Source organism: Panthera leo, chromosome D4 (assembly GCF_018350215.1).
Source record: "Panthera leo isolate Ple1 chromosome D4, P.leo_Ple1_pat1.1, whole genome shotgun sequence".
Classification (NCBI taxonomy): Eukaryota; Metazoa; Chordata; class Mammalia; order Carnivora; family Felidae; genus Panthera; species Panthera leo.
In genome coordinates, this window is record NC_056691.1 from 45,693,914 (window position 1) to 45,713,137 (window position 19,224).

Sequence of the window (19,224 nt, forward strand, 5' to 3'; positions counted from 1 at the left end):
TGCAGAAAATGAAATTGTCCGCGTTCCCTATTTAAGAGCCATGCTTCGAGGCCGTGCTCAGAGAACCTCGGCCCCGAGGTCCCCCAGCTCAGCCCGGCCAGCAGCCCCCTCGGCTTCCCCATGGCTCTCCTGCGCCCTCTGCTGACCGCCCTGGCGCTGCTCACCTGCCGCCCTGGAGGCTCTCTGGGCTGTGCCCTGCCTGGGAGCCACGCGCAGGTTAGCAGGGACAACTTGGTGCTCCTGGGCCAGATGCGGCGACTGTCCCCTTTCTTGTGCCTGCGGGCCAGAAAAGACTTCCGCTTCCCCCGGGAGATGCTGGAGGGCGGCCAGCTCCGGGAGGCCCAGGCCGCCGCCGCCGTCCTGCGGGAGCTGCTTCAGCAGACCTTCAACCTGTTGCACACGGAGCGCTCCTCGGCGGCCTGGAGCCCCGCGCCGCTGCACGGACTCCGCTCTGGCCTCCACCGGCAGCTGGAAGCCCTGGACGCCTGCCTGGTGCAGGCCACGGGCGAGGGAGAGCGCGCCCCGGGGATGCACGGCCCTGCCCTGGCCATCAAGAGGTACTTCCAGGACATCCGCGTCTACCTGGAGGACCAGGGATACAGTGACTGCGCCTGGGAAATTGTCAGACTGGAAATCATGAGAGCCTTGTCCTCCTCGGCGACCTTGCAAGACAGCTTGGCCATCAAGGATGGAGACCTGGGGTCACCTTGAAGTGATTCTCATTGCCTGACGTGCCACATCATCCTGCACTATGCCTGCTCACTTCAAGAGACTCATTCCTGCTTTAGTAGAGAATTCATTGAATTTAACTCAACAAATACTTTGTGAATAGTATGAAGAAGATGTTTTAAAAAATTCAGCTTCAGGATTGTTAGTCTCTAAGAGATGACTTCTCTGATGCTTGGTTTCCCTTTTTTAAAAAAGTTATTTATTTATTTATTTATTTATTTATTTATTTATATGTATTCTTTCTTGCATCTATCGTATTTATAGAATTCAGAAATTACAGACAGTGAAATGTTCATCTTTAAATTGCATTAAAATTTACAAAACATATTTACCCCTCCATGTTATTAAATTTGCATTTCGCTTTATATGTTATATACTTATCAAAGAGAACTTCTCGAATGTTTGTTCTAAAATCAAAACCCACATCATTGTAAATGATATTGAGGAACAGATAGTAAAATTTATTTACTCATTCATTCCATGCAGAGTATATGTCAAAACGGGAGTATCTAAATGACAAATGTGTAATTGTGGTCAAGAACTAGAGGTCACCTGGGGTGCCTGGATGGCTCAGTCAGTAGAACTACAACTCTTGATCTCAGGGTTGTGAGCTCAAGCTCCACTTTGGGCATGGACCTCACTTTTTAAAAAATGAAAGGGGCACCTGGCTGGCTTAGTCTGTAGAGCGTGCAACTCTTGATTTCCGGTTTATAAATTGGAGGTGTAGATATTACTTAAAAAGCCAAATTATGGGAAAAGCCTAAATGTCCATCAGCAGATGAATGGATAAAGAAAATGTGGTATATATATATATATATATATATATATATATATATATATGATGGAATACTACTTGACAATGAGAAAGAATGAAGTCATGCCATTTGCAGCAACATGGATGGAACTGGAAGGTATTATGCTGAGTGAAATAAGTCAGTCAGAGAAGGACAGATATCATGTTTTCACTCATATGCCGATCTTGAGAAACTTAACAGAAGACCATGGGGGAAGGAAAGGGGGAAAAATAGTTACAAACAGAAAGGGAGGCAGGCAAACCAAAAGGGACCCAAAATGCAGAGAACATTCTGAGGGTTGATAGGGGTGGGGGTGGGGAAGAGGGGGAAGTGGGTGACGGGCATTGAGGAGGGCACTTGTTGGGATGAGCACTGGGTGTTGTATGTAAGTGATGAACCACAGGAATCTACCCCGGAGACCAAGAGCACACTTTACACACTGTATGTTAGCCAATTTGACAATAAATTATATTTGAAAGAAGTAAAATCTTTTTAAAAAATAAAAAAAAAATCTAGAGGTAAATAAAGCACATACAGTTTCTGCTGTGTTGAAACTCAGCCTTATAGGGAAGGAGACATAAAAAACAGTACTGATGTTTATTTTATTTCAATTATGTTAAAAATTACAAAGGGAAGCAAAGGAAAGAAAGTGATGTTCTTACACAAGAAGCTTTAGGTACAAAGGATGCTGGCAAGGAAGAATGATATTAGATATCCTTTCTAAGGTGCCTGGGAGACACGTGAGTGCTGAAGTCTTACCTGCAGTTGGGAATGTGGGTCTGGAATTTACAAAAATACCATGAGGGAGGTGTCAGTTTGGGATTCCTTACTGAGTATCTGGGGACGAGGCATGGGAATGAATGTGGTCACGTATAAGTAGAATGGACAATGAGATGTCCATTCAATGTTTAAAGGTCAGGCAGAGGAAAGTCTGGGAAGGGCATTGAGGCAGAGTGGCCAGTGCAGTTGGAAGGACACATGGGGACAAGACTTGACCATGAAGGGAATACGGGTCAGGGTGGTGCTTTGTAGGGCAGGTGTGGATGAACTGTCCCCATGGACCTGCAAACAGATGGGGCTGGTGGCCTTAGCATGGTTTTGGTTTAGTGGAATTAATGGGGCAGAGGCCAGATAGGAGCAGGTGGAAGAGAAAACACAAGAACGAGAATTAGGGATACCATGTATAGAAATTATCTTTTTTTTTAAATTTTTTTTAACGTTTATTTATTTTTGAGACAGAGAGAGACAGAGCATGAACAGGGGAGGGGCAAAGAGAGAGGGAGACACAGAATCGGAAACAGGCTCCAGGCTCTGAGCGGTCGGCACAGAGCCCGACGCGGGGCTCGAACTCACGGACCGCGAGATCATGACCTGAGCCGAAGTCGGACGCTTAACCGACCGAGCCACCCAGGCGCCCCAGAAATTATCTTTATACGCTTGTTTGTGAAGTGGGGGGAGAGAAATAAGGTATTACTTCGAGGGAAACGTGGGTTACCATCTCTGTGTGTAAGAAATTGTCACAGTGGAAATCAGCAGGTGCTTCCTCTTCATTAACAAACTGGTAAAAAAAAAAAAAAAACTAAGGGAAAAAGGAAGAGAAGTAAGCTCTCGTAAAACAACAACAAATGATTCGTACAAGTCCAGGTGGTCATGCATTTTAGAAGTTGCTCAAAAAACTGAAAACGGAAGCTTGGAATCAGCAATAGTGGCCTTAATCAGAGAAATATGAATTCTGTTCAGCGATCAGTCTGACAGGTTTAAATTTGTTTTTATGGATTTTATTTTGCGCATGGTATTTATACTTTATAGAACAATATCTTCATTATAATGTATAACAACTTTGTTCTGTAAAAACATGGAACTTCTCAAAAGTGTTCAAAAGTGATGTGCTCAATTTCTATATCTAAGCTGATGCAAACACACACTGAAGAGAGGAGATGTTTTTTTCTAGGAGAGACCTACACTAGAAACAGGAAATACCTGTATTTCCCAGACTGATTCTGGGGTCAAATCTCAGTGAGTCATTTTTGTTCAGGACCCATAGACACATTAAGTTCCTGGGATGAGGGAGAGTCTCCAGGCACCTGACAGAAACTCTATATCAAAATATTCTAGCTCTAAGAGAGCTTTAAGTCTATTATTGTCTCTATTTGAAGATGAGGATTGAACTCACTTAAAGGCAAAAATAGATTGGGGCTCTTGGGTGGCTCAGTCAGTTGAGCATCTGACTCTTGATTTCTGCTCAGGTCATAATCCCAGGGTCTTGGGATCAAGCCCTGTGTCGGGCTCCATGCTGAGTGTGGAGCCAGCTTGAGGTTCTCTTTCTCTCTCTCTCACTCCGTCCCTCCCTCTCTCTCTCTCTCTCTCTCTTCTCCCCGCCCCCTCCCCTTCTCTCTCTCTCTCTCTAAAATAAATAAAATAAATAGATATTTTGACAACTCCAAGAATGTCACCACCACTTGAGAAGCTCCAAAGATGTAGCACACAGACCGGCCTCCCTTCATGCTTTGAAAACTCAGAGCACATGTGCCGACTACTAGAAAAATCTCCCAGAGTATCTTCAGCATCTACAAGTAGTGGCCTTCAAAGGCATGTCAGTTCATCTACAGTGCCTAATCACCGCCACTCTTGCCAAGATCCTGATACTCTTGATTTATTTGTAGTAAGTAATTAATTAGTTATAATAACATGCACAGGGGTGCCTGGGTGGCTCAGTTGGTTAAGCGTCCGACTTCTGCTCAAGTAATGGTCTCATGGTCTGTGGCTTTGAGCCACAGGCTCAAAGGCCAGGCTCGGGGCTGACAGCTCAGAGCCTGGAACCTGCTTCAGATTCTGTATCTCCCTCTCTCTCTGCCCCTCCCCCACTTGCACTCTGTCTCTGTCTCTGTCTCTGTCTCTCTCTCTCTCTTTTTTTTTTTTCGGTATGCATCCACATCTCAGCATTTAGTGGTCCTGAACAGAAAAGTGGAAAAATGCAGCAATTTGCCAGGAAGTCAAGCCCGCCAATTTCGGGGATCCGCTGTGCACACCGAGTTCTTTTTCAATCCCTGCTGAGGACCGTGAGAAACAGCAGCACCAAAACCAAAGTATGCACCGAATTCAAGGTTCTTTTTGTTCCAGTTGCCATATTACAAACTAGACCCAAGTGGATTGCAAGATGACCACATGAGAACCCTGTGTAAAACTTTTTCAATTTTTAAAAGCAAAAGCAATTACAGGAAAAGAAAATTCATTCAGAGGGATCGTGTGTGCTTACAAGTGTCTTCTGTGGCCTTTCTCCAAGTTTGACCACCAAGAACTTTGACAGCTGGCGGGTGTGAGTACCCCTGGTGACTGTTCTTTTCACTTTATCAGAACCTGAGCTAAAAGACCGCATCAGCTGACGATGACAGCAGAGGGTGGCAGGGCTGGGGACCCAATATTCTTTCCCAGGCTGGTGGAGAGTGAGTAAATGTGGTTCCAAAACTAAACGAGCGAAGTCAGAGACTCTTTCCAACCTTACCTGATGGCTTCTGGCCAAAGCAAGGAAGTACTGTGGAAAGTGTTGGGTGGTGATGGTACAAAAAGGGAGTTGAGGAGGAGGAAGGAAAAAGCAGCAGCCCTCAATTAAGGTGGGGGAGAAGATATGGGGAGAGCCCTGAATTCCTCACCAAAGGCCAATTTCAGAGGGGAGCAGAGGGGGTTACAATCTATGCTTCGGCCAAGGGTGGCGGTGGAAAGTTAAGAAGGGACAATGGCTTGGGGGGGTGTGGTGGGGGGGGCATCATTTAAGACTTAAAAAAAAGCAGGGGTGCAGCTGCAGCACCCCCACACACTCAGCAGTAGTCCCACAGGCTGTGACCTGAAACCTTCACACCTACTGTAGCAAGCCAACCCAAGCTGAAGGGCTGTTGCAGGGAGGGAAGGAGGGAGGGGAGGGAGGCAGGCAGGGAGGCAGGGGGAGGAGAAGGGGAGAAGGCAGAGACCCCAGGCCATGTAATGAGCAGCAGGGTGATTGTGTGATGTGTCTTTTCACAGTTGAGTTAGATGTGTGCCCCACCAGTTATGATGGGAATCAATTTAAATATACTTTCTTGATCCCAGAAGTTCAACCATGTGGACAGTGGTTACACTTGACAGGATGATTTGTTATAGCACAACTTATATATTTTAAATGGACAAAAAAAATTAGTATCGTTTCCAGTATCTTAAGATAAATTGCCTTTGAATGGGAGCTTCCTTTCCAGTACTTTGAGGTCTACAAGACGTATCTAGAAAACTTACTACTGTGAAAATGAAGACTGCTTAAATCGAATGGGAGGGGGGTAGGGGGAGGGCCTGTGGTTTTTCTTTTTGATTAATTGCTGTAACACTGTCCTTCGGGCGGCTGAGGGAGTTTCGTGTTTTCTTTAGACATCATTAGGTGCCGGAGCTCTTGCAGGATGACTTTGATGCTATATGAATTCTGCCATTTTGCTAGCACTGATATGGCTCTTGGGTCCACCGCTCCATTAATATTAATTTTTGTTACAAATCTTACAAAGGGGGGTGCTTCTGGGTATTTAGGTCCACATTCTATTTTAAGGCTGTATATTCGGTTTTCACAAATTGTTCTCGGAGGCCCAATTATCATCCCTGTCCATCTTGTAAGTGTCATGTCTTCGTCATCTTCTAGACCCCAGCTAACTGTGCCATCTCCTACTCCTTTCTGGCCTTCTTCCAGTTCTTCCAACAGTCGAAAATTGCGAGGGACTTTTACTCCCGAGCCCGTGGTGGCTGCCATCTTGCGTCGCTGTCGCTCCTGTCTCTGTCTCTCAAAAAAAAAAAAAAAAAACCATTAAAAATTATAAAATGAAATGTGTCAACATTTGGATGGACGATATAATTCAGTGAACCAATAATTTCCAAATGACCAAAATCATGCAGAGGTAAAAGATTTATTGAAAGAGGGGGCACCTCGTTGGTTCTGTTGGTTAAGCATCTGACTTCGGCTCAGGTCATGATCTCACAGCTCATGAGTTCGAGCCCCACGTCAGGTTCTATGCTGACAGCTCGGAGCCTGGAGCCTGCTTGGGATTCTGTGTCTTCCTCTCTCTTTGCCCCTTCCCCACTTGTGCACGTGCGCGCGCTCTCTCTCTCTCTCTCAAAAAAAAAAAAAACAAAAAAAAAAACCACACACACACACACACAACACAAAAAACAAAACACATGCACATAAAAAAATACAAAGGGGAAAAAAGCTTATTAGATAGCAACAGAAACACATTACTAACAGGGGAAAATTCATTCACTGTATTTCTTATCTCAGGGACTCTCTCTAAAGCAAATCCTGCATTTGTGTGATTGATTGTTTTTCCTGTGTGCTAAGGATGATATATTGTATAGAAAGGGAATCAGAACCGGAATGGAGCTAAAGCAAACCACTGGGCTTTTATACTGGACAGGAGGGAACATTTTGGGCAAAGAGGTAGGAAGAATGGATCCAGGAGACCAAGGGCATGCTGGGCGTGCTCACCTGTGCCCTGGGCAGGAGATCCAGCACCCAAGGGTGAGGAACCCTATGTTTATCTTTTTCCTTGAACTAAAATAAGGTGACCTTCCAAGGTTGGTGTTGATATATACAGAATGTAAGATATTTCTTGAAGTAAATTTGTAATTATTAGCTCAAAGAAGGTGTATGCATGTAGGCAGAGGGGATGACAGAAAAAAATGGGGTAAACTTTAAGCCTGGTGGAAGAAGTAAAATTTGCAAGGATTGTAAATTATGAGTTAATGCTGACTTTTTAAAATTAAAATTCACACAGAGAAAATTTCTTATTGATGGCTGAATTTTGATTTAAAGAATATTTTGATTTCTGAGTCTTACACTTTCCCCATGTAATAAGATAAAGTAGATGAGTCAATAGTGATTATACTTTCCTTCTCCCCAGCCTCCTTGTCCATACTCCCAAAGCTGTTGACCGGATTTTGGCTGAAATAAGTCAAAGAATGATAAGACCCCATTTTTATTGTAACAGTTTTGGGAACATGGCCCAGTAAACAGTTGGATATGCTTTTATAGACAGGAGCTAGAAAAGGAGACTATGCATAATAAAACAGCACAGCCTGAGTCACAGACCTGGGGAGTTCTCATCTGATGTACATCGATCTTATTCTTATATTGCTTCTTATTTAAACTATTCCTTTGGTCATATCCACAAAAGAAAGATGGGAATATGTTCAGACAAGCTGAGATTTTAGGAAGCACTACGAAATAGCACATGTGTTTATAGCCACATCCATCCTAAGTGAGAAAATGCTTCGTATAGAAGAACAACCTGCAGAAAGAATGTGCTGGAGAATAGGGGATGTAGTCATGGCCATCTGACTGTGCAGATGGTCAACAAATAACCTTGGCTGAAACGTGTCGAGCACTGGGAGAATCTGGGTTCACTGATCCAGAAGCTATTCTGTGTCATTCACACATGTGTGCTTGTGTATGTGTGTGTGTGTGTGTGTGTGTGTGTGTGTGTGTGAACTAGATGAAAGCTACTGAGCTAAAGTGGCAAAGATCCTAGAGTCTTCAAGGAAATAGTGTATAAAAAGTACTTAGAATACTAAGACTTTGTCAGCTTTATTTGTGTTTGGGTATGTTACATGGTTCCTTTTTCCTGCCTTTGAAAAATGTTACTTTCTTAAGGCTTGAAGATATGGTACTCTTTAGAAAATGGCATGGAAAAGACTCTATTGAACTCCACCGTTGGTTGTGAATGCCTAAAATCGAGTTGAAATGTCGTAGTTCTGAAAACTTTTGAATGACGTAATGGGCAAAACAATGGAAATCTGAATTACAGTGAGATCAAATTATTTCTGCTCTGATTATTTGATGATGTATATACATCAAGTTTTCCAGGCTGTTTTTTTATTTTTGGTTTGTTTTCCTTTTAAGGGGAGAATTTCACAAAGTTTCTACCTTATAGCAATTTTCCCGGAATGTATGTAGGCAGGGATTTTCAATTCGAACCACTAGAGGACAGAATAGTATCAGTCACTAGAGAGGCTGCTCAGTGTGTCCATAAAAAACAAAGTAATTCTAGGTATTCATACGTCTTACTGCATCTGGTTAATTAACGTAGCACCAGGCTATGTTCATCCTTAACGACCACAGCTAATGCTTTGTTGTTGTTGTCATTGTTGTTGTCTTTTGTTTTTACCAGCATTCAGCAATTCAAATATGCTTCTTACTTCTTAGCAAAGTGATACCAGGTGATAAAGTTATTAAAACCAGGATGGGAAAAATTACCCCAATTCCCTTAAAAGCCAATTATATTGGTGTGATGCAGTCAGATTAGACAGTAAATAACAACACAGAACTGGTGTTAGCCTGACATCATCATTTTAAAGCCTGCCTTTTCCCTTTGTTTTGCATTATTTATTTATTCTAGATTCCCATACATATATTTGCTATTTAAATAAAATGACAGTTGGAACATTTTTGTACACATTGTTTATAAGCTAGTTATCACAATCATTAATGTGATCTGTAACATGGGTTTTCAAACCAACTTGTGAAAATTAATAAAAAGAAACCTCAATAAAATGGAGTCAGGAGGTTGGGCAGGGGGAACTCTCCTGCCTTGCCAGCCCTACCAATCAAAGTCAGTTGTGAATCCAACCGGAAGACATGGGCCTTGCGAGCCAATATTACTTTACTATTGGCAATAGTCCAGCCAGTGAGAGACAGTCACAATTCAGCCAATGGGAAGCCACTATACTTTGACCTCCTAGTTTACTCCAATGGACTTTTTGTTTATAACAGCTACCCTCCCCGGCAACCCCACTCTCCCACTTTTCTCTATAAAAAACATTTCCTCTTTTTTTTTTTTTTTCCAAACTTGTCTACTGTTTTGCTATATCTTGCTGTGCCTGATTGCAATTCTGTGCTATTCCCAAACAAACCCATCAATTGCTGGCAAAAATGTATCAGTTTTATTATTTTTTTTAACGTTTATTTATTTTTGAGATAGAGAATGAACGGGGGAGGGTCAGAGAGAGGGAGACACAGAATCTGAAACAGGCTCCAGGCTCTGAGCTGTCAGCAGAGAGCCCGACGTGGGGCTCAAACTCACGGACCGCGAGATCATGACCTGAGCCGAAGTCGGCTGCTTAACCGACTGAGCCACCCAGGTGCCCCCTAGCAGTATTATTTTTTAAGGCTAACAAAGTACTGGCAAAAATTCAAAACAATCTATTCATCACTATTTAACATGAGTCTGGATGCAGGTGAATATTCTTTACCCAAGTGAATTTAATGGCTATTACAGTATTCTGTAAAATGGAGGGCCCATTGTTTACTTATCTAATCCTTTTTAACAGCACATTATTATGGCTGCAATCATCTTTTATATAAATAATGCTGCAATAAAAAATTGGGCACACATTTGGACAGGTGTAGTTCTGTAATATAAATATCTAGAACTGCATTTTCTGGGTTCAGTGGTTCAAAAATTTTGGTAGATTACACCAAATTAATCGCCCATGTTTGAGAATTATACACCTCTACTGTGTATAGGTATGTGCTCTTACCCCAATCATCACCAAACCATCTTGTTTATCAGATTTTTCATTTATATAAATGATCGCCAGGGAGGCTGGTTTTTTGATATATGTATATTATCTACTTGTAGCTCTATCTGTTTTTCTAATTGGCACTGAGTTGTTAAACTTTTCTGAGTCCTTTTTATATTGAAAATGTTAGCATCAATCATATGTTTCAAGATTTGTTTTCGTACATCTTTAAATTTCTTGATAGTTCTTTATCGGGCCGACTTTAAAAAAAATCACATATTAAAATGTGTTGCTCTTTTCTTTTCTGGCCTTGGGTTTTCACATCACTCAGAAGAACTCTCCCATCTGGAGATTAAAAAATGTTTTCAAATTTTATTTTGATTTCATTATTTTTTTAATTTGAGGCAAGGAGGGGCAGAGAATCTTAAGTGGGGCTTGATCTCACAACTGTGAGATCATGACATGAGCCGAAATCAAGAGTCAGACGCCTAACTGACTGAGCCACCTGGGCACCCCTAAAGCTTTTTACATACATGGTTTTTTCCCTCGTATTTAACAGGGTTTTTTTCTCCTTTCTTATATTTCTATCCATAACCGTTCAGTGATTTAGCAACTTTTATTGTACTCACGTAACAGCTGGGTGGTCTTAGAGAGGCAGTGACATGCTCCTGGCCACAGAGCCCTGTATGTCAAAGCTGCTATCGAAACCCAGATGATCTTCCTTTACAGCCAACCTGCTCATTTCCTTTTATCCCTTAAACATCAAATTTCATTTTGCGTATTATGGGAGATTTGAAATCTCATTTTTTTTGTCCCAAAGAGACTATTTTCCCAACAACGTTAATTGAATCAGTCAACCTTCCCTTATTTATTTCAAAAACAACCATTATTCTATTATCAGTCCTCACTTATACGTATCTGCCAGGGATCGTAAAGCAATTTTATTTGTTTTTGTTCCAGTATCAACTTTAAAAATTCCAATTTCTAAAATTCTTTTTAAGTAGAGGTTACATATGTGTCAACAAAAAAAATACCCTTTTTTGCCAAGATATATGAAAATTCAATTCAAATTATTATCGGAAAGCATAACTCCTTCCCAGGTTCTTCCATCTGGATTCTGCTCACCCATCCTGCACCCTATTCCCCCAGCCTCTGCACCGTGGAACCCCTTAGGATTCTCCTTTTACCTCTCTTTCTAAATCTAAATTTGAAGAGGGGATCTCTCCTCAAATCGTCTCTAATTACATGGAATGTTTGCCTTTTTTCTGATCCCTGCTCCTGCTCTGCTGGATCCATTCTTCTATCCATCTCACAATTATTTTCTTCTTATATATTATAAAAATTGCTTTCTATTGTTTTCTGGAGATCATTCCACTTCTGCATCACTTTCTACACTTTTATATATGCATATAATGGAGCATGACAAAAGACCCCCAGACCAAGCAGAGAGAGGCACAATCTTCCTTACAGGGTACCTGAGAGGAAGAAGCTGTGAATACACATGCATTTGCTTTTTGTTTTGCTCCTATGAATATTTCAATGCGTGTGACGATAGCTTGTATAATATATTTAAATTCAAAACCAAATCAGGACTTAAGAGTTGTTGAGGGAGGAGGGTGTAGGGGGTCTCCTGATGATTCTGACCCACAGGCACCATGGAATGGCACTGCTCAGGATGCTTAAGGAAAGATAGCAACATCTTGGTTCCCTTGTGTTCAGAGGACGTGGCATGGGCCCCAGTTTCTGTGGCTCGATCTCTGCTCTTGAGAACAGATCCTCTGAGCGTTAGATCCTCTGAGTTAGCATTAATAAGTATCACTTTTCAACCCAGGGGCTACCAAACCATATCGCTTGTGTGGGCACCAGATATGTTCAACATTTCCACATGGAGAGACGCTGCGTCTCCTTCTTCGTTTCCTCAATTTTCCTTATTCTCTTAAATTTTCAACAGGTTTTTTTCATGGAAAGATAGCACCTGCTGATTTCACCCTGACATCCTCCCAGGCCAGGGGCTGTATTCTTTTGCTTTCAACAGAGAGGCTTATTCCTTGGGAAATTCTCTTAATTCCCACTGTTAGTGCCTCACTGCTCAGGAGGGGAACTTCTTTTTTCTCCTCCCCCGCCCCTACTACGTCCACCTGCTGATGAAGCCCGGGGAGGAGTTGCTCCATCCGGGTCTCTTTCCGAATAACAGGAGATCCTCTGTGCCGCGAGGCTGAAAACCTGCTGGCACCTCACATGAAGGATACGATGGCTTAGTCTTTTGTCAGTGCCTGGCTCTCTTCCATCAGCTACTGAGGGACTCTGAAGGTCCCTCCTATTCTCTGGGAGTGACAGAAGCAAAATTCTCATTTGGTACAGAAGTGTTAAGATCCCCTTCCTGTCTAAATTCTACCCTCAAGTCTGAACCCCGCCCAGGAAGCAAGTGGGGCTGGAGCAGAGTTAGGACCCAGGTAGGGGTGTATCTATCTCTCGAAAAACATGTTTTTATTAGGTCTGAGTTTCACAGTTTATTGGATGTATATCCAGCATTTGATTCATCATCTGAATTGCCTCAACATATGTACATACTGTATTATATTTTACATTTTTTCTTAAGTAGGGAAGATACCTACTAATTTGAGCCTCAAATAGCACTGCCTTTGGATTCACACCAGCAGGGGTTTATGTCAGGGGTCTTAGAGTGGGCTCACATTTACATTAGATGACAAGGAACATCCTAAGAACCCATTCTGAGGAAGAAGAAAGTTAATTCACAACCTGGTGCAATTCTCATTACCCATCTTGGGAATAGAAAGTCAATTCTGATAAAGCCATGATGATGACACCAGGATCACCCTTGGCCTGACCCTTAAAATGCTGTATCTAAATGATGTGAAAGAGAAGGACAGTTGGCGTTTTATTGTTCTTGTTGTATTCGTTTATTTTTAATATGTCAGGCATTTGTTGCACACAGCAACCTGAGAGAGATGCTTTAGGGAAAGAAATCTTTCCTCCAGAACTGAGCCCTCTACCCATGTGTGTATAATGCGCATGTAGTTTTTGATGTCTAAGGCCTCAGATATGGGCCCAAGTGCTCCAAGGAACTTTGTGTCTAGAACTTAGAGATGAATCTGCTGGGGAGATCTCTAACATCCTTTCTGCCCAGGACCCTTGATTGTGTATCTTCTGAGACAATCTCCCTGTAGAAGGCTACGGCTGAAACCCTGAAATATCCGAACACCTTTCTTTGCCCTTCTAATTTCAACTCATGGTAGAAATCCGCCCAGCCAGGGGCGCCTGGGTGGCTCAGTCGGTGAGCGTCCGACTTCAGCTCAGGTCATGAGCTCACGGTCCGTGAGTTTGAGCCCCACGTCGGGCTCTGTGTTGACAGCTCAGAGCCTGGAGCCTGTTTCGGATTCTGTGTCTCCCTCTCTCTCTGCCCCCTCCCCTGTTCATGCTCTGTCTCTCTCTGTCTCAAAAATAAATAGACGTTAAAAAAAAAAAAAAAAAAGAAATCCGCCCAGCCAGAGGGATTTTGAGGACAATTTTGTTGGTTTATTTATTTCAGTTCCTGAAACCCACCCACCCACAGAGAATGCATCCTCTTTCTCCCCCAACCCTCCGTAGGCACAAATGGGTCCTTCAAGGTATTTCTCGTGTAATCCCATAATTTGCTCTGGAAATATGCTTATTTTCTTCCCAGTTCCATTGAGCATCTTTCCTTCCTCCCAAGGAATGAGAATAAATGAGGAGCTGTTACTACAAAAAGTCCATTATACTGAATAATATACCAGCTAAGAATCCAATTTTTAGCACTCTCAAACTAACTCCCTTTTGATCATAAATATTTTTATCCACATTGGTAACCACTTTGTTCATCTGGCATGAGCCCAAATGAATTTCTGTTATTTGGAATAATTCAAGTTTCTCCCAGGGAAATATTTTATTTATTACAAGGCGAATATGGAAACTTGGAATAAATTTCACTACAACAAGGTACACTTAGATCTCTTATGTAGAAAAAGTCACATGATTTATGGGTCAAGGGTAACCTTGTTCTTTGTTCTCCTCAAACCTTGCTCCACCCTTCCCAACCGGTACACATCTCCACCTTCAGTGGCTAAAACGTGTCTGACCAGGTTTCTATACTTCCAAGAAGATGGATTCTTCTCGCATTGAAGGTAAAACCATGGGACCGTTTTTGTGTTATGATCATTTCCCTGCATCACTGTAATGTGACTCTGGCTACTTGTCTCTAGATACTACATGCTGGCTATCTTCTGCTTACCCATAATATTTCAAGTGTACAAGCCAAAGAAATAAGGACATTTTCCATCAAATCTCTACTAATAGTGGGTGGAAAAACTAATTCAGCGGCCACCCACTTTGGACAGTAACAAGACAAGCGCTTTTTGGATACAACAATGGGAGGAGTGTTACACACCATACAACTATAAAAGTGAGCCATTTACACTATTTTCATGTATTGTTTTATGTCTATCTGCTATATTGAGTGTTTCTTAAACTGCACCAAAAATAGGAAACACTCAAGTTGGTGTCAGTGGTTTCTATATTACTCGGCGGTCGAAAGCGTGACTAATGGTCACCAGCAGACAGCGACTGAAGGGCCATGAAGAGCGGGTTCAGGAAAGGATTTTCTCGGGTGAGCAGAACAATTAGTTGGGAGAGGGGCTCCCACCGGCACTTCTGTCCTACATGTCATGTCTTATTGTGCTCTTACCATACAAGGATAAAAACCACCCTGTCATTAGAGAAAGAAAGATACTTCATTTTTTAGTGCAAGAAGTCGCTTACCCAAGTTGTCCATCCAGGAAGAGTAGAGAAACTGAAAAACAAAAGTAAGAATATGACCTCTTAGCAGACACGTTAACAAGACTTCCTCATCTGTAGGTAGAGTATCTTCTTACGTGTATAACTGGCCATGACGATATGGTACTTATCTCTCTCTCTCTCTCTCTCTCTCTCTCTCTGTTAATGCTGCATTTAAAAAAAATTTACTTATTTATTTTTATTTGAGAGAGAGAGAGCACACACAAACAGGGGAGAGGGGCAGAGGGAGAGACAGAGATAATCCCAAACAGGCCCTGCACTGAGCGCAGAGCCTGATGAAGGGCTCCATCCCGTGACCCTGGGGTCATGACCTGAGCCAAAATCAAGAGTCAGACACTCAACCAACTGAGCCACCCTGGTGCCCCCCTCTGTTAATGCTGCACTTTAAATTTCCTTACTCATTCAGTATTTAGATTGTCCCTTTATGTGTTCAGGAATGTGCTAGGCAAAGAGTTCAGAAGCCATTTCCCCACCATGAAGTAGGTCATACCTTAGTTGAGAGAGAACTAACCCATCATTGTACAGTGTGGTCTGAGACGTGATAAAAGTTGTACTCTGGAGGGGCAGATAGATTTAGACAGATCGGACTCTGAGGGCTTTCTGTGAAAAATTTTAAGGAGTCCTAAAGAGCCAGAATGAGATATTAGCACATATTAGGAAGCGAATCTGTACCTGGCCAAGGCAACAGCATGTGAGTTTGGGTTTTCTGTGGCCCCAGATGGAAGGTCTGTGTGTTATGCTTTCGGAGGTCAGGTGCTGAGAAAGTGGACTCTGAGACAAAAAGTGCCATGTGAGGAGTTTAGTAGGGAGTGCTACGGGCTCAACGCATGTGAGAAGAGCAGGCAGGATGAGGAACGGAGGACAAGCCGAGGGGCTGTGCAGTCACAGTGTGGCTTCGGTCAAAACCGGGGTGGGGGAAGGGGCTCTGAGACTGCGATGACCCTTCAGGGGTGGAGTGAGGGGTCTGAGCCTTTATCCCTCCACATCCAGTCCTTGGATAGAGGGGAGAAAACTGGGGCTAAATGACTCATTTCAGCCAAAGGCAATTCCGAGAATGACTCCCAAGTCTCTGTATTTACCAAACATCTACATTTCTCAACAGAAGAGATTACTGAACCGTCTGCGATCTTCCACCTTGGAATCCTCTGTCTTTCACAAGTTTGATTTCCCTGTGTTCACACCATATTCTTCATCCAATCGGATATTGTTATGGTTGCAGTTTTGATGTCACACGATCATAGGCATGAGGAACAGACACGGTTACAGAAACAAAACTTGGGTTGGATCATCTTCCTGAAGAGACAGTTACTGTCACCTGGCGTATTAGAGTCTTTACATCCAGCTTCTTTAAGAAGGAGAAAGACCATTGAATCCGCTGCTGTGAAAAGGCAGTGATAGAAAAAAGAAAAAAAAAAAAACTATCCTTACCAACTATCTCCCACCTGAGAGGCTCACTTCTCTCTAGGTATTATGGGAAAATATGAGATCAGTAACCTCAAAGAGACCATGTCTTCAGCTGTTAACAGTCTACCAAGGCTATCAAGAAACAGAGGCATGGGCTGTAATGTGGAGTCCGAGGACCAAAAGCATCAAAATCATCTAGAAATTGTTAGAAATGCAAATACTCAGTCCCCACTATAAGACTTAGTGGATCAGAAACACTGGGGTGAAGCCATGCCCCCTGTATTTTAACAAGCCCTCCAGATGATTCTGATACACACTGGAGATGGGGCTTCATTTAGTGCAGGTGATAAGTATCTTAAGCCAAATCTCTACAAGAAGCCATATTTAGGGGAGCCTGGGTGGTGCAGTCGGCGGGGCGCCCGACATCAGCTCAGGTCATGATCTCACGGTTTGTGAGTTCAAGTCCTGCGTTGGGCTCTGGGCTGACCGTGTGGAGCCTGCTTGGGATTCTCTCTCTCCCCCTCTCCCTCTGCCCCTCTCCTGCTCATGTGTGCTCTCTCTCTCAAAATAAGTAAAGTTTAATAAAAGAAAATAATATTCAAAAATACGAGAATGGAAATTCTATTACCCAGATAGTACTGCTGTGAACATTTTAGTGCAATTCTTTTCAGACATTTTACAGGCATTTTTATTTATAGAAATTATGATGGTACTAGTTATTTTGTAACCTGCTTTTTGATTTAATAATCTGTTTAGCTCATACATGTATATGTGACAAGGATAACTCAGATGACCCAGCCTATGAGTACAAATGAGCTTATCTTTACTCTGAGCCCCCAAACTTGTCTCTTCAAAATCAATGTACAGAAATCAGTTGCATTCTTATACACTAACAATGAAGCAACAGAAAGACAAATAAAGAAACTGATCCCATTCACAATTGCACCAAGAAGCATAAAATACCTAGGAATAAACCTAACCAAAGATGTAAAAGATCTGTATGCTGAAAACTATAGAAAGCTTATGAAGGAAATTGAAGAAGATATAAAGAAATGGAAAAACATTCCATGCTCATGGATTGGAAGAATAAATACTGTTAAAATGTCAATACTACCCAAAGCTATCTACACATTCAATCCCAATCAAAATTGCACCAGCATTCTTCTCGAAGCTAGAACAAGCAATCCTAAAATTTGTATGGAACCACAAAAGGCCCCAAATAGCCAAAGTAATTTTGAAGAAGAAGACCAAAGCAGGAGGCATCACAATCCCAGACTTTAGCCTCTACTACAAAGCTGTCATCATCAAGACAGCATGGTATTGGCACAAAAACAGACACATAGACCAATGGAATAGAATAGAAACCCCAGAACTAGACCCACAAACGTACGGCCAACTCATCTTTGACAAAACAGGAAAGAACATCCAATGGAAAAAAGACAGTCTCTTTAACAAATGGTGCTGGGAGAACTGGACAGCAACATGCAGAAGGTTGAAACTAGACCACTTTCTCACACCATTCACAAAAACAAATTCAAAATGGATAAAGGACCTGAATGTGAGACAGGAAACCATCAAAACCCTAGAGGAGAAAGCAGGAAAAGACCTCTCTGACCTCAGCCGCAGAAATTTCTTACTTGACACGTCCCCAAAGGCAAGGGAATTAAGAGCAAAAATGAACTATTGGGACCTCATGAAGATAAAAAGCTTCTGCACTGCAAAGGAAACAATCAACCAAACTAAAAGGCAACCAACGGAATGGGAAAAGATATTTGCAAATGACATATCGGACAAAGGGCTAGTATCCAAAATCTATAAAGAGCTCACCAAACTCCACACCCGAAAAACAAATAATCCAGTGAAGAAATGGGCAGAGAACATGAATAGACACTTCTCTAAAGACGACATCCAGATGGCCAACAGGCACATGAAAAGATGCTCAACGTCGCTCCTCATCAGGGAAATACAAATCAAAACCACAGTGAGATACCACCTTGTGCCAGAAAGAGTGGCTAAAATGAACAAATCACGAGACTAGATGCTGGCGAGGATGTGGAGAAACGGGAACCCTCTTGCACTGTTGGTGGGAATGCAAACTGGTGCAGCCGCTCTGGAAAACAGTGTGGAGGTTCCTCAAAAAATTAAAAATAGACCTACCCTATGACCCAGCAATAGCACTGCTAAGAATTTACCCAAGGGATACACGAGTGCTGATGCATAGGGGCACTTGTACCCCAATGTTTATAGCAGCACTCTCAACAATAGCCAGATTATGGAAAGAGCCTAAATGTCCATCAACTGATAAATGGATAAAGAAATTGTGGTTTATATACACAATGGAGTACTACGTGACAATGAGAAAGAATGAAATATGGCCCTTTGTAGCAACATGGATGGAACTGGAGAGTGTTGTGCTAAGTGAAATAAGCCATACAGAGAAAGACAGATACTGTTTTCACTCTTATGTGGATCCTGAGAAACTTAACAGAAACCCATGGGGGAGGGGAAGGAAAAAAAAAGAGGTTAGAGTGGGAGAGAGCCAAAGCGTAAGAGACTCTTAAAAACTGAGAACAAACTGAGGGTTGATGGAGGGTGGGAGGGAAGGGAGGGTGGATGATGGGTATTGAGGAGGGCACCTTTTGGTGCACTGGGTGTCGTATGGAAACCAATTTGACGATAAATTTCATATATTGAAAAAAAAGAAAAAAACTGAGAACAAACTGAGGGTTGATGGGGGGGTGGGAGAGAGGGGAGGGTGGGTGATGGGTATTGAGGAGGGCACCTTTTGGGATGAGCACTGGGTGTTGTATGGGAACCAATTTGACAATAAATTTCATATTTAAAAAATAGAAAATAAAAAATAAATAAAAGCTCACACAAAAAAATAAAAAAATAAAGTATGTATCTTCCTCAATATCTCCAAGTTTAGAACTCTGGT

General features: G+C 42.4%; 2 protein-coding genes across 2 annotated transcripts; one reads left to right on the forward strand and one right to left on the reverse strand.

The window, feature by feature from the left end:
* Nucleotides 1-120: 120 nt before the first annotated feature.
* Nucleotides 121-749, forward strand: LOC122205264 (interferon omega-1-like). Its single transcript, XM_042913490.1, has one exon. It carries the CDS (start codon nucleotides 121-123, stop codon nucleotides 709-711), a length of 591 nt encoding a protein of 196 aa, XP_042769424.1. The 3' UTR covers nucleotides 712-749.
* A 5,025-nt stretch (nucleotides 750-5,774) lies between these two features.
* On the reverse strand, nucleotides 5,775-6,297 carry LOC122205239 (ubiquitin-conjugating enzyme E2 variant 1-like). The gene has a single exon (XM_042913441.1). The coding sequence runs from the start codon at nucleotides 6,283-6,285 to the stop codon at nucleotides 5,860-5,862; it is 426 nt and encodes a 141-aa protein (XP_042769375.1). The 5' UTR covers nucleotides 6,286-6,297; the 3' UTR covers nucleotides 5,775-5,859.
* Nucleotides 6,298-19,224: the final 12,927 nt, after the last annotated feature.